Source organism: Puma concolor, chromosome D4 (genome assembly GCF_028749965.1).
Source record: "Puma concolor isolate L17-30 chromosome D4, mPumCon1.1.hap2, whole genome shotgun sequence".
Lineage (NCBI taxonomy): Eukaryota > Metazoa > Chordata > Mammalia > Carnivora > Felidae > Puma > Puma concolor.
The window spans coordinates 636,983-659,223 of record NC_141679.1 but is presented as its reverse complement, the minus strand read 5'-3'; the positions used below and the strand labels follow the sequence as shown (position 1 = coordinate 659,223).

General features: G+C 38.8%; 1 protein-coding gene across 4 annotated transcripts in view; it reads right to left on the bottom strand.

Moving 5' to 3' along the window:
- The window catches only part of CENPP (centromere protein P), a 229,459-nt gene that overhangs the window by 193,900 nt on the left and 13,318 nt on the right, over window positions 1-22,241 (bottom strand). For 3 of the 4 annotated variants that reach the window (XM_025931549.2, XM_086684750.1, XM_086684751.1), the window contains exons 2-4: window positions 16,384-16,565; window positions 14,743-14,831; window positions 3,024-3,112 (exon numbers count right to left, since the gene is read on the bottom strand). In XM_025931549.2, coding sequence (XP_025787334.1) covers window positions 3,024-3,112; window positions 14,743-14,831; window positions 16,384-16,565 — 360 coding nt within the window. The remainder of the gene's footprint in view (window positions 1-3,023; window positions 3,113-14,742; window positions 14,832-16,383; window positions 16,566-22,241) is intronic. The other variant, XM_086684752.1, reaches the window with a different exon arrangement.

Here is a 22,241-nt window from a genome sequence, read left to right as displayed (position 1 = left end):
CGCCACACTACTAGCATGATAAACGTACCCATTTCTGAGCATAAATACTATTTGCTTCAGTCTCTGTTTTTCTACAACGTATCACTAAAAAAAAAAAAAAAAAGATGGCATATAAAAATTCATGAAAAAAGACCCCAGAAGTAGCAGAATCAGGCTCCAAGATGATACAGATGTTGGCACTATGAGACAGGGACATTAAAATAACCATGATTAAAAGTCACAGAGACAGAAATACGAATGGAGGGGAAGATGGGAAGCTACTGTTTAATGCACAAAGAGTTTCAGTTTTAAAACATGAAGAGTGTCATGACATAGATGGTGGTGGGGCGCCTGGGGGTAGGTAGGTTGAGCTTCCGACTCTTGATTTCGGCTCAGGTCACGATCTCGCAGTTTGTGAGTTCGAGTCCCGTGCTGGGCTCTGAGTGGGCTCTGTGCTGACAGCTTGGAGCCTGGAGCCTGCTTTGGATTCTATGTCTTCCTCTCTCTGTCCCTCCCCCACTTGCATTCTGTCTCTTTCTCCCTCTCAAAAGTAAACATCAAAAAAAAAAAAAAAAAGATAGATGGCGGTGCACCTAAGTTAAATACGTCATGTATGTATTTAATACTATAACTGAACCCTTAAAAAGGATTAAGAAGGTAAGTTTTATGGTATATGTATTTTATCACAATAAAAAAAATGAGGGAAAAAAGAGCTAGTACAAAGATATATGAAAGAGTCTTGAATCTTGAAGGTAGTGGTTTCATGAAGCTACAGAGGTGATAAAATTGCATAGAACAAACAAGTGATTGTAAAACCGATAAAATCTGAAAAAGCTCTGTGAATTTTACTAATGTCAATTTTATGGATGTGAAGAGTATACTCTGTAACATGTTATCATTGTCAGAGGCTGAATGAAGGGTATGTAGAATCTCCTTGGATACTGGTTTTGTTTTGTTTTTTACAATTTTCTGTGAATTACAATTATTTCAAAATTAAAACTTTAAAAATATGTGTACAGATGAAATAAGATTAGCAAAATATCAATAATTGTTGATGCCTAATGTGTAGCTGCAGGTTAATTATTCTATTATTTTTACATATATATGAAAACTTCCAAAGTAAAACACTAAAGAGAAAAATAGCCATAATTAATAAATTAAAAGATCTAATGGAAAAAGTTGTACAAATGCATTAACAAATGGGGACTTTCAGTAGACAGAAAAATTAAGGGTCAAATTGAAAATGCCAGAGGCAAAAAAACATGACATTAGAAGTGAAGAATTCCAGGGGCGCCTGGGTGGCGCAGTCAGTTAAGCGTCCGACTTCAGCCAGATCACGATCTCGCGGTCCGTGAGTTCGAGCCCCGCGTCAGGCTCTGGGCTGATGGCTCAGAGCCTGGAGCCTGCTTCCGATTCTGTGTCTCCCTCTCTCTCTGCCCCTCCCCCGTTCATGCTCTGTCTCTCTCTGTCTCAAAAATAAATAAACGTTAAAAAAAAAAATTAAAAAAAAAAAAAAGAAGTGAAGAATTCCTTCAAAGGGCTCACTGGTAGGTGGGACTTCAGCTGAGGAAAGAATCTGTGAACTTGAAGATAGGATAACAGAAATTACCCAAACTAAAATGCAAAGAAAAAACAAAGAGTAAAAGACATAGAAGCACCCAATCCCTGAGGTGATATACCAAATGGCTTAATACATGTGCAATTAGCACTGCAAGAGAAGCACAGAAAACAGAAGATTTGAAAAGATGTGGATGGGAATTTTCACACTAACACACCTTAGAAATAATACTGTCAAACTGGGGAAAAACAAAATTAAGAGAAAGGTTTGAAGGCAGCCCCAGCCCCCAAATTAACCCTTACAGCAGACTTCTTGTCAGGACCCACGTGATCCAGAAGAGACTAAAGAACATCTTCAATGATGTCGGAGAAGAGCGGCCACCCCAGTTGTCAGTGGTCAACAATATATTCCTGGTCTCCCTCCCACACAGTTGTTCCCCGTCCAATCTCTGTCTAGGTAGGACCCTCTCTCCACCACAAGGTCCACTTCTAGTCCCTCCTCCAATCTCCTGAAGTTCAAGGCTTTAACTTCTACCCACTGGCAGAAAACTCTGGGGCTCTATCTCCTGCCTCCAACTCTTCTGAGCTGCCTACTTCCTATTTTTACTGCTGTGCTTCACAGATACTCAACATGTCCAACCTGAAGTCACAACCTCACCTACCATGATTCTCTTTCAACTTTCTCTATCTCAACAAATGGAATCACCATCAAGGACTCCTGATCCCTCCCATTCGGCCAATAATTGTGCTTCCTAAATATTCCCCAAATCCAAACCCATCCAGCACTCTACCTCAGCTACCATTATGCTAGGCCAACCTACAAATGTCTTCGGCATCTTCATAGGCTAATCACTGACAAAGCTGTACCTACTACTATCCGCCGTCAATCCCTTCTCCCTGTGGCATCCACAATAGTTCTTTCTAGGATGTCACACACTCTCCAGGCTCTGCTTTAGTAGCTTTATGCTGGTCTCCGGACGATGATCAAACTCCTCGTACCAAACTCCATGCAGTGTGGACCTTACGTACTTGACAACCTCATCTCAGAACACACTCTCCGGCTCACAACCTGCTCTTGTCAGTTGCTCACAGATGGCATGCTTCCTCTTTGCATAGTGCCTATGTACAACTACTCTGTCTAGGACCTCTTTGTTAGGTTACACCTACACATTATTCAGATGTCAGCTCAATTTTCAGGAAATGATTCCATGTTCTTCTTAAAAGTCAAATTCCTGATGTATGCTTCAACAGGCATTAAGTAACTCTCCTCTGTAGCACTGAGCGCAACCACAATTTTAGATTTATTTCCATAATTAACTTAGGAGTTCACCAATAGGCTATAACCTCCATGAGTATCAAAGATTGTATCTGTTCTTCCTCACATTTTAAAGCCTAGCACATAGTTAAAAAAAAAAAAAAAAGAAAGTAAACTTAAAACTGTAGAGTGAAAACAACCCCTAAAAAAATAAAAATTTGTAATATCTTACCTAGACACAAATTCACTTAATTCTGAATATTCGGTGGGCTCCATTATTATGTTGAGGTCAGTAATAACAGAAGATAAACTCTCCTTATTCTAAAATTTAAAAAAAGTTTATACATCAGATCACAGTAAACATTTAAATAAAATAAAGAGACAAAAATTATTTTAAAAAATACAAAATGAAATACCACCAAGCAATAGGAAAAGGTAATTTTAAAAAGCCACAACAGGAAAAAAAAGCAAATATAATCACACAAAAAACTTGATATTTTTTAAACTTTATTTCTGAGAGAGAGAGAGAGAGAGAGAGAGAGAGAGAAAGCGAGCACATGGATGGGGGAGAGGCAGAGAGAGAGAGAGGGAGAGAATCCTAAGTGGGCTCCACAGGGGGCTCGATCACATGACTGTGAGATCATGACCTGAGCCGAACTCAAAGAGGCGAACTCAGACGCTCAACCAAGCCACCCAGGCGTGCCAGAAACTCAAAATATTTATATTAAAAATGACTTTATAACTAAAAGTGAAAGAATAACCTGGCAAAAAATTTTTACAATAAATATGACAAGGAGAAATGAAAACTGAAAAGAAAAATGTGAAAGACATGAATTAAAAACTGAAATATATTAGACAATTAACATGGAAAAAAGTATTCACTCTCACTAGTAAAAAGACAAATGTAAATTAAACCAATGAGATAATACTTTTACCTACGAAATCATTTTGACAATACATACTTTAAAATACACATATTCTCAGGGCACCTGGGTGGCTCAGTCAGTTGGGTGACTAACTTCAGCTCAGGTCATGATCTCATGGTCTGTGAGTTCAAGCCCTGCATCAGGCTCTATGCTAACAGCTCAGGACCTGGAGCCTGCTTCAGATTCTTTGTCTCCCTCTCTCTCTGCCCATCCCCCACTCACACACTCTCTCTCAAAAATGAATAAATGTTCAAAAAATTTTTTTTCAATACACATATTCTCTATACCAGCAGTATGACTTCAAGAATCTATCCTAAAACAGTAAGAAATGAAGACAAAGACTTATGGCTACCTTATGGCTACCTATTACAAAAACATATTTTGATCTGTAAACTCAGGTTTTCTCCTTTACTCTAGTAAATTTTGCTCTATTATATAGTTGCCTATCATTTGCCTTTCACTTGTTTTTGCAAAAAGCATATATTGACCATTTGTGGTCTTCCAGATTGTTCTTTTCACTTGCTCTTACAGGTGATTTTCCTCAAGAGTGCCATCCATCCATATTTACCTCCTGGTTACTTCAAATATAGTTCTCAGCACTATAATCACTTTCTTTCTCTCAGTTCTCTTTCCTCTGACTCAATTTTCTATAAATGCTTCATTTGATAGAGCAGGTTTTATATAGTGTGTTCTTGTATTTATTTCCTGGACTAATTCTTTCAAAGTGAACTTATCCCCATTTTCTTATTAATTCATCTCATGACAGTATGTTTGCACATGTCCTAAATGAAGATAATAAAACACGGCACCATATTTGTGCTCTATTCTGGGACTACTATGTGTTCACAGGAGTAGATCTAACAATTTCTAATATTTCCTAAGAAAACAGTGAGTGGTTACTTCTTGACACTTCCCCATTTATCTAGGCACTATCTGATGTGTCTCTGTATTTTGAGCTGCTGGAGAAATGGATATTGAGGGCTTATAATCTCTGTTTAGTTTTTTAGCTGCCTGAGGATACAGTGGGAATTGTTAGGAGCAAAGGATCTCAACAGGTATTTCTTCAAAGACATACAAATGGGCAGAAAGCACATGAAATAATGGCCAGCATCATTAGTCATCACCTGGTCATTCCATTTGACCCAACAATTCTATTGTTAGACATACACCTAAGAAAAATGAAAACATATGCCTACTTATAAGCTTACACACGAATGTTTACAGTAACATTAACAGTAGTAAAAAGATGAAAATAGCCCAAATGCCCATCACCTAATAAATGAGTAACTAAATTTGATATATTCATACAATGGAATATATTCAATCAAAAAAAGGAAATGAAGTAATGATACCTGCTATATGCACAAACCTTGAAAATACTATCTTGAGTGAAAGGAGCCAGTCAAAAAGATCACATATTACATGATTCCATTTCAACAAACTGTCCAAAATACACAAACCCATAAAGATAGAAAACAGATTAGCTGTTGTGTAGGTCTGGGCAGAAGAAGAAGGACTGAGGGATGATAAAAAGTAAGGGGTTTCCTTTTGAGGTGACAAAAATGTTCTAAAATTGATGTGGTGATGGTTGTACAACTCTGAATATACTAAAATTTACTGTATATTTTAAATGGATGAATTATTTGATATGTGAATTATTATCTCATTTGACCGGTTTTAAATTTTTTAAAAAACCTCAGAGGCACATCTTGTCTTTTGCTTGAATATGTGTGGGTGTGTGTTGGATTTTGGCTTTTCACCCATTAGGAAAGGCAAATAAACCTTACCTCACTATAAAGCCTATGATTTACAGGCCCCTCCTTATTTATTTATATCAAGATTTATATCAAGAGTTGTATGCTTAACAGACTGAGCCACCCAGGCACCCCAGATGTCTTTTTTAGTGTTTTTGTTTCCTTCAGATAAATACCCAGAAGTGGAATTGCTGGATCATGTGGTAATTCTGTTTTTAATTTTTGAAGGAATTCCATACTCTTTTCTATAATGACTGTACAAATTTACATTTCTACCAATAGTCAATAATACACAAGAGTTCCCCTTCCTAATAGGGGTTAGGTGATATTTCATTGTGGTTTTGATTTCTATTCTCTGATTTTTTTCATATACCTGTTTGGCAATCTGTATGTCTTTTTGAAAAACTGTCCATTCAGATCCTCTGCCCATTTTTAAACCAAATTGTTTGGTTATTTTGCAATTGAGTTATAGCAGGTCTTTATATATACTGGAGATGAACCCCATCAGATATAGGATTTGGAAATATCTTCTCCTATTCCAAGGGTTAACTTTTCATTCTGCTGATGGTTTCCTTTGCTATAGGGAAATTTTTTAGTTTTATGTAGTCACACTTCTTGATTTTTGCTTTTGTTGTTTTTGCTTTTTGGTATCAAACAAAAAAATCAACACTGGGACATGTCAAGGAGTTTACTGCCTATGTTTTCTTCTAGGATACTTATGGTTTCTGGTCTTACATTCAAGCATTTAGTCCATTTCGGGTTAATTTTTTGTGTATGGTGTAAGACAGAGGTTCAGTTTCATTCTTTTACATGTGGCTCTCCACGTTTCTGAACACCATTTAGTGAACACACAGTCCTTTCCCCATTGTATATTCTTGACTATCATAAATTAATTTACCACATATGTGTGGGTTTAGTTCCAGGTTCTCAATTCAGTTCCATTAATCTTTATATGCCAATACCATATTGTTTTAATTACTATAGCTTTTGTAATACAACTTGAAGTCAGGAATCATGATGCCTCCAGGTTTTTTCCTTTCGTAAGAGTCAACTGTCTATTAGGGATCTTCGGCAGTTCCATACACATTTTAGAATTCTATTTTCTATTTCTGTGAAACCTGCCATAGGACTTTTGATAGGGATTGTAGTTGAATCTGTAGATTCCTTTCAGTACTGTGGACATTTAAAAAATATTAACTCTTCTAATCCGTGAGCACAGAATATCTATCCATTTATTTGTGCCTTCAATTTCTCTTGTCAACGTCTTATTGTTTACAATGACCAGGTTTTTGACCTCCTGTAGGTATTTCAATCTTTTTGAGGTAATTAAATAATTTCTCTTACAGTGCATTATTAGTGTACAGAAAAAGAACAGATTTTTGTATATTGATTTTGTATCTTGCAGCTTTACTGAATTCATTTATAAGTTCTAATAACTTCTTGGTGGATTCTTTAGGGTTATCTAGATTTATTTTTAAGTTCATTCTCTCTTGCTTGCTTGCTTGCTTGCTTGCAATAATCTCCACATGGGTCTTGAACTCATGTCCCTGAGATCAAGAGTTGCACAGTCCTCTGACTGAGGCAGCCAGGCACCCCTGTTTAGGGTTTTCTATATAGAATATCATGTCATCTGCAAATAGTGATAGTTTTACTTCTTCCTTTCCAATGTGAATGCCTTTTATTTCTTCTTTTTCCCTAGTTGCTCTGGGTAGGACTTCCAATACTACGCTAAATAAAAGTGGCAAGGGTAAAAACCCTGTTCCTCATCTTAGAGGAAATTCTTTCATCTCTTCACCATTGAGTATAATGTGGGATGGTCATAAATTGCCTTTATTAGGTTGAAGTATGCTCCCTCTATACCTATTTCTTGGGCATTAATATAAAAAAAGGGATGTTGAGGGGCGCCTGGGTGGCTTAGTTGGTTGGGCATCTGACTTCAGTTCAGGTCATGATCTCACAGGTCGTGACTTTGAGCCCCGCATCAGGCTCTGTGCTGACAGCTCAGAGCCTGGAGCTGCTTCGAAATCTGTGACTCCCTCTCTCTCTGACCCTCCCCCACTCATGCTCTGTCTCTCTCTGTCAAAAAAATAAACATTAAAAAAAAAAAAGGGATGAATTTTCTCATATACTTTTCCTGCATCTATTGAGATGATCATATGATTTTTATCCTTCATTTTGTTAATGTGATATATCACAGTAATTGCTGCAAATGTTAAACCACTCCTGCACTCCTGGATTTAATCCCACTTGATCAAGGTGTATAATCCTCTTACTGTATTGTTGAATTTAGTCTGTTAATATTTTGTTGAGGGTTTTTGCATCTATGTTCATTGGCAATATTGGCATGTAATTTTCTTTTCTTGTGGTGTCCTCGTCTGGTTTTGGTATCAGGGTAACACAGGCCTCTAAAGTGAATGTATGGGTCTTCTTTCTTCTTCTATATTTTTGTAAGTATTAGAGAAGGATTGGTATTAAGTCTTCTTTGAATGTTGGGTAGAATTCTCTAGTGAAGCTATTTGGTCCTAGATTTTTGTTTGCTGGAAGGTTTTCAATTATTGATTTAATCTTACTAGTAACCAGTCTCTTCAGATTTCTTCTTGGGTCAGTCTTGGAAGGCTGTATAAGTCTCTAGGAATTGATTCATGTCTTTTAGGTTGTCCAATATGTTAGCATACAATTGTATTCTTATTATCTTTCCTAGTTTTGTGATATCAACTGCAATGTCTCTTTCACTTCTGATTTTCAGTTCCCTCTCTTTTTTCTTGGTGAGTCTAGCTAAAGGTTTGCCTATAATTGTTTACCTTTCAAAGAAAACAGCTCTTGGTTTCACTGGTCTTTTCTACTGCCTTTTCAGATTCTATTTCACTTATTTCTGCTCTGAGCTTTGTTATTTCCTTCCGACTTTAGGCTCTATTTGTTTTTGTTTTCTAGTTCACTGAGGTGTTAAGACAGGTTTTTTGAAATTTTTCTTGTTCCTTGAGGTATAAATTTATAGCTATGAACTTCCCTTTTAGAACTGCTCTTGCTGCATCCCAGAACTTCAGGATGTTATATTTTTATTTTCCTTTGTCATGAGGTATTTCATTATTTCTCATTTAATTTCTTCATTAACCTGTCAATATTTTAGTAGCATGTTATTTAATCTCCACATGTTTGTGCATTTTCCAGTTTTCTTCTTGCAACTGTCGTCAGAAAAGATGCTTGATATTAATCTTCTTAAACTGTCAAGACTTGTCTTGTGGCCAAACACATGATCTATCCTGGAGAATGGTACATGTGCACTTGAGAAGACTGTATTTTCTTGTTTGCGAATGGAATGCTCTGTATGTATATGTTAAGTGCATCTGGTCTAACCTGTCATTTAAAGCCCATGTTTCCTTATTGATTTTCTGCCTGGATGACCTATCCATTGATGTAGGGTATTAAGGTCTACTACCATTACTGTACTGCTGTCCATTTCTCCCATTAGGTCTTTTAGTATTTGTCATATATTTAGGTGCTCCTATTTTTGGGTGCACAGATATTTATAAATGTTATATTCTCACGTTGTATCAACCAACCCCTTTGTTGTTACATAATGCTCTGCTTTGTCTCTAATGATAGTCTTTGTTTAAAAGTCTATTTTGTCTAGGGGTGTCTGGGTGGCTCAGTTGGTTAAGCACTTCAGCTCAGGTCATGATCTCATGGTCTGTGAGTTTGAGACGTACCTCAGATTCTGTGTCTTCTCTCTCTCTCTCTCTCTCTCATGATCTCATGGTCTGTGAGTTTGAGACCTACCTCAGATTCTGTGTCTCCTCTCTCTCTCTCTCTCTCTCTGCCCCTCCCCCCCTCACATTCTTTCTCTCTCAAAAATAAATATTTTTTAAGTCTATTTTGTCTAACCGAAGTATAGCTACCCCAGCTTTCTTTTGGTTTCCATTTACATGGAGTATCTTTTCCCATCCATCCCTCCACTTTCAGTGTGTGTTTGTCCTTATGTTTGAAGTGAGTCTCTTGTAGGCAATGTATAGATGGGTCTTGGTTTTTTTTTTTTTAATCCATTCAGCCACTCTATGGTTTCGATTAGAGGATTTAGTTACTTTACATTTAAAGTATTAATTTTGTATGTGCTTATTGTCATTTGTTATTTTCTGGCTGTTTCATATTTCCTCTGTTCTTCTTCTGCTACTCTTTTTTTATGGCTTATTGACTTTCTTTAATGGTACACTTAGATCCCTTTCCCATTATCTTTTGTGTATCTACTGTAAGTTTTGGTTTGTAGTTACCATGACACTTACATATAACTTGTATTCGTAACAGTCTACTTTAGGAGTACCTGGGTGGCTCAGTTGGTTGGGCGTCCAACTTCAACTCAGGTCATGATCTCGCAGTTTGTGAATTTGGGCCCGCATCGGACTCTGTGCTGACAACTCAAAGCCTTGAGCCTGCTTTGGATTCTGTGTCTCCCTCTTTCTCTGCCCCTCCCCCACTCATGCTCTGGCTCTGTCTCTCTCTCTCTAAAATAAATAAACATGAAAAATAAATTTTTAATTTCCCTACTATGGAATCATTTTGTTCATTACATAGGGTTTCAGGAAGAGTAGTCACAAAAACCTACTTAGCCATTTTTCCTACAAACTGACACCCATCTGATTTATTATGCTTTATGGAGTATGAATATGGACACATGTTAATTCTGATATTCTTATGACACCAGACAGAAACTCTGGAGAATGGAACTGTATATTCCAATCACTGCTGACAATAACAGCTGTGCCAACATGGGTAATCATTCAAACTCCCTTGAGGTATTTCCCTATAAAATAAGGGCATTGAGCTTAATAGTCATAGTGACCTTATAAGGTCACTTATGGTTCTTACCTTCTATTACTATGATTTTATTATAACAATACTAAGTACAGTAGTTTTATTATTTAGGTTACTTTTCAATTTTCTCATGGTTAAATATCTCCCTCTAGTGGAAATTTTGTTTAAAAAATGTTTAAGAATTCAGAAGACTGCTGTGTCTTCACCATTTTCTTCCCTACAAGTCTCAACTATAAAAATCTGAACACATAAAATGGTAAAACCATTTTAGAAGGCAATGTGGTACCATCAATCAGAATTTATATGTACATCTCCTATGAGAGCAGGTCTACTACTCTAAAGGCATATTTACACAAGTAGGCCTAGAACATATGAGGCTTTACCATTAAGTAATAAAAAGTTTTTTTAAAAATTCTCATCAGTTCATTACATTAGAATTTTAACAAAGAAGTATAGTCTGTTGTTCCCTACTTCTCCTACATACGACTCATTCCTAAAATCTTCCTTTTTCGGGAGTTGAGACTACTTGCAACATCTTACTTAGTAGTCTGGTCCTCAAGAAAAATCATAAAATTGGTAAGGCACAGAGAGAAACCAAGTGTTGGTAACATAACCAGGGAGAGTCTGCAGCAAATTAAGTAAAATTGAGCAGTTCAAAAATTCCTGCTATTTTGGGGCACCTAGGTGGCTCAGACAGTTAAGCATCCAACTTCAGCTCAGGTCATGACCTCACGGTTCGTGAGCTCGAGCCCCACATTGGGCTCTGCGCTGACAGTGCGGAACCTGCTTGGGATTCTCTCTCTCTCTCCTTCTTTCTCTTCCCCTCCCCCACTTGCACACACGCATGCTCTCTCTCTCAAAATAAACTTAAAAAAAAATCCCTACTATTCTGAAATGTAAACAATGACAACTTGTATCTCTTTAGAGATTCAGCAGTTCCTGTGTATCTTTGTCTACCAAATGTCAACTGTCCTCTCCTTAGATTTTTCCTCCCTGCATTCCCTAAAGCATATGGGACAGAAACTACTGGTAGTTCCCAAAACTTGTACTTCTTTCTAACACCAATATTTCACTGGTCTCACAGCCATGCATAACAAAGACTGAATTTCCAGTCTCTCCTGCCGTAGGTTACTGGCCAACAGAATGTAGGTAATAATGATGTATGTTACTTCTAGAAAGTATCTTTCAACAGAAAAGGTAAGCCCTTGTTTGCCCATTCCCCATCCCAACACCTGAAGTGCTCAAATCATCACCATACCATGATTTGGAAGCCACAAGGCTAATGGCAGAGCCTGATACTCATAAGGCCACCATGTGGCTCTTGAAAGCTTACCATACAATTTTGTTTACGCAACAGAGAAACTTCTAGTACTTGTAGTACTTTGATCCACCTTTATTAAGTTTTCTGTCATATGTAGCTCAACTAATTCCAATTGATTCAGCATGTGAGCTAACAGTACACATTTAAGTCATTAGTAAATGCTCACAAAATTTTCAATCATGCTTTGGTACTATGGGATGATCATAATATGAAGCTAAAAGTACTGCTGAGCTTAATATTAAGACATATTACGTTAATAATGGCAAAGCTCAATGCCATTGACATTATGTATGGGCTGGTGCCACCACAGCCTAGTAAAAGGCGGGAACATGGCCACTGCAGCAGGGCCCACATGGCTCCAGTCTTGTCTATACTGCCTCATACAGCCACCCAGGACCAGCAAGCCAAACAACTAAGGGAGTTACCCAGTGCCGGTTCATGCTGAGAATGCCTCTGGTCAGGCAGCAGCCATTCTTCAGAAGCACATCATGGCCTAAAAAAATATCTCCAAACTGTGATGTCATCCTTGATCTGACTCATAATGGGATCAAACTACCATTGGTATTTTCCTTCAGAGGCTTAAGGGACCAAAAAATGCAACTAAAACAAAAAGGAATTAAAAAAACTGCAGTCTATTTTATCTCTTAAGCCACAGCCCCATTAATGAACAGGCCAAACAGTCTTTGGGGACAAGCCATTCTGGAATGTACAGCTCCACTCAGCAGCTGGTTCACTTCAAATTCTAAGGAGGAAACTTCTCTTTTCAGTTGGACTTATGGACAACCTCCCAGGATGAGCCTAATTTTGCCAACAATCTTGCTACTCTCCGTATAAACAATAACAGAAATAGCCTGAATGACCCCAAAGCTACTAGGACGCTCCTGGGCAGTGTATACACTGCTATTACAGATTTCTTAGACACAGAGATGGACCTGGGGCCTGACTCCACCAACCTGACATGGACTGTAGGCCTGGTCCATTAATGGAGGCCAGGATGCAAGTGAGTATGTGGAATATCACTACTCTGAATTTAGGATCACATTAGCTCCAAAGAGAAAAAAATTCAGGGGCCCCTGGATGGCTCAGTCAGCTGAGCACCCAACTCTTGATTTTGGCTCAGGTCATGATCTCACAGTTCGTTAGATTGAGCCCTGAATTGGGCTCTGTGCTGACAGTGGGGAGCCTGCTTGGGATTCTCTCCCTCCCTCTCTGCCCCTGCCCAACTCATGTTCATGTTCTCTTTCTCAAAAATAAATTTAAAAACTTACTTAAGGGGCGCCTGGGTGGCGCAGTCGGTTGAGCGTCCGACTTCAGCCAGGTCACGATCTCGCGGTCCGTGAGTTCGAGCCCCGCGTCAGGCTCTGGGCTGATGGCTCAGAGCCTGGAGCCTGTTTCCGATTCTGTGTCTCCCTCTCTCTCTGCCCCTCCCCCGTTCATGCTCTGTCTCTCTCTGTCCCAAAAATAAATAAATGTTGAAAAAAAAAAATTAAAAAAAAAAAAAACTTACTTAAAAAAAGAGAGAGAGAGAATTCAGTTGGCATGACTGTACAACCTTTTGCAATGGGATAACACCCAGGTGTTCCTGGGCACCCAAAAGAGAAGGAAGCATGGGGTCCTGGCACAGCCTTTCCATCCCAAGTGAGACCAATCCATTTGTATCCACATTCTGTTTTAGTCTTTGGCAGATAATCTTTGAGGTTATGCAACACAAAAATATCATCTTGGTGACCCTGTACGTTCCTAAGGCCTGGTGACAACCTGGAAAAGTTTACCTCCCCTAAGGCCACTCATCACCCATGCCTTGACTGTGCCATATCCTGCTCAACCAGCCCTGGCAATGACATACCGTGAATGTCCTGAATTACCTCAGCAGTGTTTCAGGGGGAATACTCTGAAGTGGGAGTGAGGTGGGAGCTCTGTCATCAGATGAGGGGCCCAGACATGCTTCAGCCTTTTCTCCGCCTGGTGGGACCAGAGGCAGCAACCAGGGATATGGACTGTAAAGACTTCTCGAGAAGCAAAACCTCTCACCCAGACAACTGGAGCAGGCACTCCTGAGTAGTTGGAGGTCACTATCTGACACTTTAAGGAAGCAGGGTCCTGATTATCTGACATCAGTCCTTGTTCTATACGAAAGGGGAAAACTTGGGGCTGTTTTTGTGCTTGGGGACAATGATCAGGAGTCTTGGTAGATTACCATGAATATAAGCAGCAACTTGTCCATGTGACTTGGGTTGTGATACCTGGGCTGCACCTGCTTTACCAATGAGCTGAGCCAAGACAGCCTGTCCACCCTTCCCCATTCACCTCCTTTCCACATACTCCACGTAGGCCCAGTTCACAAAACTAACTAATTGAACTGTTTTCTGCTATCAAAGTTTGTGCCCAGGCCTGGTCAATTCTTGAAATTACGCCTGGATCCCACTCTTCTTGGACCCATACTTTGAAGGTATCTGAACCTTGTTCTGCCCAACCCTGGCCATATGCTGCACACTATCATTCTGTCTACTTCCTGATTTTATGTGAAAGTCTTAGCCAAAAGTATCTTCCTCTTGTGTCATGTCTTAGCAGTCCAATATAACTTGCTGGCATAACCACAAAACACCTTGGAGTCTAATTCTCCAGCCCTGAGCTTTCAGATGGCTGTGGTTCCAAATGACTACAACCTCAGGAGAGGTCCTGAACAAGGACACCCCAATCAGCTGCTCCCAAATCCCTGATCCACAGAAAATGGGTGAGGTAAACAGTTTTTTGTTGTTTCAAGCCATTAAATTTGGGGGATATTTGTTAAGCAACAGCAGATAACTAATAAGTAATAGATGGCTGGTATATCAGCCAACTAACGAAGGCATCCAGAACTATTCCCCTGACCTTGGGGCTTGCTCTGAGGGATGAGGAGGATCTTGCTATCTGCCTTCCAATAAAGCCCATATACGCTCAGCAACAACCCTCTCATATGCAGGTGTCAGGGTGTTTATACTGTAAAAATTTTTCTGACATGGTATCACTTTGCACAAATGTACTACAAGAGGGCCCTGGTTCATGAATTCCTCCTTAGTTCAGCCATTGCTGAAGGCTGTGGTATGGGAATTGCTTAATCACAGCAGCAGAATCTCTGTTAGCACAACATACTCCTTCATTTACCTGGATTTCCAGAATCTGAAATTCAAGTTGAAATGTAATCATGTGGCAATTTCCTGATAACCTGTGTCTCTGCAGAACTTTCTTTATACCTGTAAATCAGAAAAAAAAAAAAAAATTTATTTGCAAATAAGTTTCCACCAAATACCTCTTATTTTTGTGAACATTTGTAACATGTGGATATACATGTGAGGTTGTACGTTAGCATTTACATTGCAAAATCTAGAAAGATATGCACCAAACTGATTTACCTTTGCAAAGATGAACTAAAGATAACTTGTACTTTCTACATCCCAATTATACCAAAGATTATGGTAAGAAATAAAACATGCTAGTATAACTCTACACAAGTTTGAATCATAACTGATAGTGTTTTCCCCCAACATTATATGACTCTAGTTAAAAAGAGTACATGGAATCTACCTATTTGGTTGTGTTACCTTACAAAACTTTATACTTAAATGTGGAAAGTGCATTTTGCTAAGTATACAACTCAATATTTTTTTCACATGAGTTTCCCATCTAACTTCCACTGAGATCAAGATACAGAAATGTTAAAATATGCCATAAAGTGCCCTTATGCCCTTCCCCAGGCTACTCGTCCCCCAAGAGATAACCACTATTTTCACTTTAACATCATCTAATCTTGCTAACAAAGGTATTTTTAGAAGAGCACAACTCCATAATGATAAAGAAGAAAAAGGAGAGTAACCTAATTTTGGAAGCTGGAAATCAGATGGATGAGCTAGATATCACACAGAACAGTTGAACTAAGCTGGCAGATCCAAGAAAATTAAAACCTAAGCCAGCAATGGGGGAAGCACTGTATTAAGCCCATTCAAAAGCCTTCTGAATAGGCTGCACCAAGTACTTCTACAACGAGGTCAACATAGGAAGACGCAAAATGGGAAGACTAAGATTTCTGCACTAGCAAGACTTATACCTGGCCTAACCTCTTGTTTTCCATCTCTTCCTTTCAAATACCTCAAGTACTTAGATTCTATCACCCATTTCTTATGTATTTCAGACTTCTGCTGAGGTGTGCTACCCAAGACCCTCTGAGGACCAACTCAATGTCTTCCTTGTCATGAGGCTTATTTCAGTGGAAAGTCAGAAAGCATTTCCAAAAGTGATTCTTCCTTTAAAGGATGATACTCTTGCCCAAAGTTCCCCACATCCAATGCACAGCTGAATTAACATCCCTTTATAAGTGAGTGCATCACAGACCCTTGACAATAGAACTCAATCACCTGGACCAGAAACCCTCCTCTGGAAAATGGTCCAGCTCCTGAAACATTTACCTTGGCCACAGGCCAAGGAGTAAAGCACTTTAGATGAGGCAGCTCTCATGCCAGCAGTGAATAACTCTGAAGATTTGCAAATTAATCATGCTATTGTTCTTTCACTTACTTGACTATTAAAATACTTAATGACAAAGCCTGTGTCTTCTTTAACACCTACCTAAGGCAGCTTTAAAAGAGTATTATGCACACTGTGATGTTCAAAAGACACCTGACAAAACAAGTTTACCACACCACATGGTCAAATAGTTACCTCATAGGATCTTAATTCAATGACATGACAACCAATCTCTTACGTGTAATGAGGTAAACTTCAACATCACTTCCAAATTAAAATGCTTACTCTTTTCTGTATTCTCAGTGCTTGTTAGGTCCTCCGTTTTCATGGAGTAATTTATTATATTGATGCCAGTAAGTGTGCTTAGAAAAAGAAGTTCTGATTCTAAATGTCCAAGATGACCTCTCAGATCTTTTGAAGCGGCCCATTCTCCAGAATCTGACTGATGTATTTCTTGAAGGGATTTTCTAAAAAGCAAATATAACAAATAATTACTCCACTGAAGAAACCACTAACAAGTGCTTTATCTCATCACCAAAAATTTCTTCAAACCATTTCATAATTTTTTTTTCAACGTTTTTTATTTATTTTTGGGACAGAGAGAGACAGAGCATGAACGGGGGAGGGGCAGAGAGAGAGGGAGACACAGAATCGGAAGCAGGCTCCAGGCTCTGAGCCATCAGCCCAGAGCCTGACGCGGGGCTCGAACTCACGGACCGCGAGATCGTGACCTGGCTGAAGTCGGACGCTTAACCGACTGCGCCACCCAGGCGCCCCTCTTCAAACCATTTCTATTTTGTCTTTCTTACTTTCTTCCCACTAAAAGTACCTAAGATTTTTCTCAAAATCAATATGGCTACTAACACTGTAATCTTTAATCTCAAATTAAAACAAAGCTAATTAAATTATACTACCATATTTCTACCTATTACAAGCAATTGTAAAATAAACTATAACAAGAGTACTTTGCAACATGAAAATGTCTGTTTATAATGGAATGTTTAAAATACTCCAAAGTAAATACCTGATATCCCAAGACATCTCAAATTATTTTTGTAAATATCATTAAGTAACAAAGAAATGTTGGCTGGCTAGCTTTAACTTCTAAAACAAGTAAAGTAGGGGCACCTGGGTGGCTCAGTCGGTTGAGTGGCCGACTTCAACTCAGGTCAGGATCTCACAGCTCATGAGTTCAAGCCCCGTGCTGGACTCTGTGCTGACAGCTCAGAGCCTGGAACCTGCCTCCGATTCTGTGTCTCCCTCTCTCTCTGCCCCTAACCCAGTCACATTCTGTCTCTGTCTCTCTCAAAAGTAAATAAACATTAAAAAAAAATTTTTTTTAAAACAAGTAAAGTATCACAGAGCATTTTATAGTAAGAAAGAGAGTCTCAGGAAATCTAAGAATAAGGGTGGGGGGAGGGGAATTCCAAAGGAATAATAGCATAATCTCTTTAAACAATACTGTAATCATTCTTCATTAAGAACGCAAAACTCTATTTTCCTTGAAAAAGAGTAAAATTTCAGCTAATGATCACACTGAATGTTATTTTACTTTCTGTCATCCTTTACTGCTCTCGTGTTCTGCTACGTTCTACACTGCTGACTTCTGCCATCGTAAGACATCCTTCTTTAGATGGTGGAGCATGATTATCATGATTCTCATCTGACATGTTGGGCACTCCACTGTTTCTGCTGCTTGCCTCCAACTACAGAAGAAGCCCTACCACTCCTGCTCTTGCTGATCTAAATACCGTTCTCTCATTCTAGAGAAAAACTCAGTGATCAATCTCAACTCTTCTACATCAGTAATTCCTAAATCATACCTCCAATCATACATTTCTTCTTGTTGCACAGTAGACTTAGCTTGTTGACCCAATAAATGTTTTTGTATTAAATTAGCTTGTCTACCGTATTTCCCTACTTCTGTTACTGATAAGGTCTGTCTCGATATCTCAGGCTCTCTATCTTTGGAGTTATCCATGGCTCTGTTAATCCTTCACATCTGGATTTACTGCCATACTTTCTGCTCCATCACATAGCTATCCCTCCTTTTCTATTCCTGATTCTACTACATTAACCTGCACTCTTAGGACCTTATGCCAGGTCTATAGGAAATAACCTAACTCTGTATTCTTTACACTGGAGATCTAATGCTTGTAGAAAGGGTGAAAATATCTTTTAAATTTTTGTCTTAATGTTAATTGAAAATATTTAAGTATATTCTCTATCACCTGAGAGACTACCACAAGCTCTTTTGTATTGGCTATAATTAAGTGATAAAAAAACTAAACTGAGAACGCTAACGAAAGCAAGAAGGAATCTTCATATATAAATGATAAATTCCTGTTATGCAAATACCAAATATCACAGAAAACTACGAATGAAAACTTTACGGTGTTTCCAACAGAGCAAACTGATAAAAGAACTAAATCATCACATTGAAAACTAGATATGCAGAATTCAAAAAAGAACCTGTGGCTGAGAAAGGAGAGAATGGGAAGTTATTGTTTAATGGGTACAGAGTATCACTTTGGGGTGAGGAAAAAGTGGTGATGGCGGCATGACAACGTGAAAGTACTTAATCCAATATAACTACGTACTTAAAAAAGGCTAAAGTGGTTAAATCCTATGTATATTTTACCATACACCTAAAAGAGAAAACCTGCATATTCTCATTCATAGCAGTGATTTACTTTGAGCAAAATATCATTAGTCTATTTCAATTACCGACATGAGTTTCAATGATTTGGGATTATACATTTTTACTGGCTTTGCACTATATTACTTGTTACTTTGTCTTAGGAGCGTAATTTATGTTGGTCAAAATTAGAGTTCCACAAGAAGCTTCTTTATTTAAAGTTTATTTATTTTGAGAGAGAAGAGAGAGACCGCGAGTGGGAGGGGCAGAGAGAGGAGAGAAAGAATCCAAAGCAGGCTCTGCACTGTCAGCGTGAAGTCAGACATGGGGCTTGAACTCACAGACCATGAGATCATGACCTGAGCTGAAACCAAGAGTCAGATGCTTAACCCACTGAGCCACCCAGGCACCCCAAGAAACTTCTTTGTCTGAAAACAAATCTATAAGAGGGGTGCCTGGGTAGCTCAGTGGGTTACGCATTTGACTCTTGATCTTGGCTCAGGTCATGATCTCAAGGTCTGTGGGATCAAGCGCTGCGCTGGTCTCTGCGCTGTCAGTGTGACCCTGCTCGGGATTCTCTCTCTCTGCCCCTCCCCCACACAAACCCATCTGCGAGCTCTCTCTCAAAATGAACTTTAAAAAATAAAACGGATCTACAAGAGACCTGATTTCAAAAGTCAATGATCTAGGATTCTGGGAAGCTGGTGGCGTAGGAAGCAGCCACCTACACAATAACCGCATTGGCAGAATCTGATGAAACTTTTTTAAAACTGTGAATTCTGCTGAAGGCTTACAACTTCCAGGGGAAGGCTTGGAGTTAACTGTGGTCAGTTTGGGGCAATTTCAGGTCTCAGCACAGTAATAGCTATGTATCCCCCACTCCAACAATAGGCAGACAGCTGTGTACACGTTCCTAAAGCAGACTGCACACACTTCAGAAAAGTAAGAGTAGGCAAAAAAAAGACTGTCCACAAACGCTGAGTGGCTGTGCTGATTGCTGCTTCTGACAAAAGAGGTGCAAAGAGACAGACAGCCAGTGTTGCACCAGCTCCCACTATTACAAGCCCTGCTCCTCTGGCTGAAGGGAGCTCCAGGAGATTTAAAGAGCCACGACTCTTTTCTTCCCCATTATTTTTGGCTTATCTCATTTAAAGAGCCACACCTTAAAGATTAAGACATTCAAAATCAACTTGAATGTATGGGAAAAACTGGAAAGTGAGTACAGTGCCCAAGGAAAGGCTCAGAAAAGACATAAGAAGACAGAAAGTTTGCACCTCAGGCTTATCTTCAACACACAGCCTACAAAATAATAAAACTAAAAAAAAATAAACAAGGGCACCTGGGTGGCTCAGTCGGTGAAGTGTCCAACTCTTGACCTCAGTCAGTGAGATCCAGCCCCATGTTGGGCTCTAAACTGACAGCATGGAGCCTGCCTGGAATTCTCTCTCCCTCTCTCTCTGCCCCTCCCCCACCTGCATAGATGCACACGCTCCCTCAAAATAAACATTTTAAAAGAGAGAGAGAAATGGAAATCCTAAAATAATAAACAAAAAAGGGGGGCAGCCTGGGTGGCTCAGTTGGTTAAGCATCCAACTTCCTGGTTTGGCTCAGATCATGATCTCACAGCCTTGTGAGTCGAAGCTCCACGTTGGGTTCTGCACTGGCAGCACAGAGCTTGCTTGGGATTCTCTGTCTCCTCTCTCTCTGCCCCTCCCCTACTCACGCTATCTCTCTTTCAAAAATGAATAAACATTAAAAAAAAAAAAAAAAGAAACCAAAAAGGAATTCTGGAGCTCAAAGATACAATAACTGAAATGAAAAATTCACTAGAGGGATTCAAAGGCAGATTTGAGCAGGCAGAATGATCAGTGAACCTGAAGATAAGACAATGAACATTACTGAGGCTGAGGCGCAGAAAGAAAAAAGACTGAAAAAAGGAACAAAGCATAAAGGATTTGTGGGACACCCTCAAAAGGACCAACATACGCGTCATGAGAGTCCGAGGAGAAAGAGGCAGACAGAATATCTGAAGAAATAATGACTAAAAACTCCACAAATTTCATGAAAGACATGAATATGAAAATACAAGATACTCAGCAAACTCAAAGAGACTCCCACCAAGATATAATCAAATTTATAAAACCCAAGCATAAAGATGAACCTTGAAAGCAACAAAAGAGAAGCAAACCACCACATTCAAGGGTTTCTCAATAAAATATGAGATTTCTCATTAGAAATTTTGGACACCAGAAGACAGGGGGCCTATACAGTCCAGGTACTAAAAGGAAAAACTGAACCAACAATCCTATGTATACCTCATCATTGTGCTTTGTTTTACTGTGCTTCCCAAATATTGCAAGTTATACTGAAGGTTTGTGGCAACCCTGTGTTGAGCAAGTCTATTAGTGCCATCTTTTCCAAGAGTATTGGCTCACTTTGTGTCTCTGAATCATATTTTGGAAATTCTCACAATATCTCAAACTTTTTCAGTATTATTACATTTGTTATGGTGATCTGTGATCAGTGAATATGATTCACTGAAAGCCCAGATGATGGTGAGCATTTTTAGCAAAGAAGTACTTTTTAATTAAGGTATAAAACATTTTCTTCAGACATAACGACATTGCACACTTAACAGACTACAGTGGAGTATAAACCTAACTTTTGTATTTACTGGAAAACCAAAAAATTCACTTGACTAGTTTTATTGTGATGCTCACTTTATTGTGGTGGTCTGGTACTGAACCCACAATATTTCCAAGGAATATCTGTATCTGGTAAAAGGGCCCTTTAAAAGTGAGGAAGAAATTAAGACATTTCCAAAGAAATAAAAGGCAAAGGATTTTGTTACCATTAGACCTACCCTACAAGAAATGTTCAAGAGAGACCTGAAAGATAAAAGTACACTAGACAGGGACACTTGGATGCCTCATTCAGTTAAATGTCTGACTCTGGATTTCAGCTCAGGTCAAACCCCGTGGTTTGGGGGTTAGAGCCTCATGTTGGGCTCTGCACTGACAGTGAAGAACCTGCTTGGAATTCTCTCTCTCTCTGCCCCTCCTGGCTCACACTCACTCTACCTCTCTCACGATAAATAAACTTTAAAAAAAGTACACCAGATAGTAACCTGACACCATATAAAGAAATAAAGACCTCAATAAAAGAAATACGTGGACAATTTCCTAGAAGAAAGCAGAGGTGGTAAGCTCTCTATATTGGTCTTGGTACTGACTTTTTGGATTTGATACCAAAAGCAAATCCAACAAAAGGAAAAAAATCAACAAGCAGGACTACATCAACTAAAAAATGTCTCTACAGCAAAAGAAATTAGTAAAATTAAAAAGCTAACTATGCAATGGTAGAAATATTTGCAAATCATCTACTACCAAGGAGTTAACATCCAAAATATATAAAGAACTCATTAACTCAATGACAAAAGAAAAAAAAAGTCTGATTAAAAAATGGGAAGAGAATCTGAATAGAAATCTTTCCAAAGAAGATATAT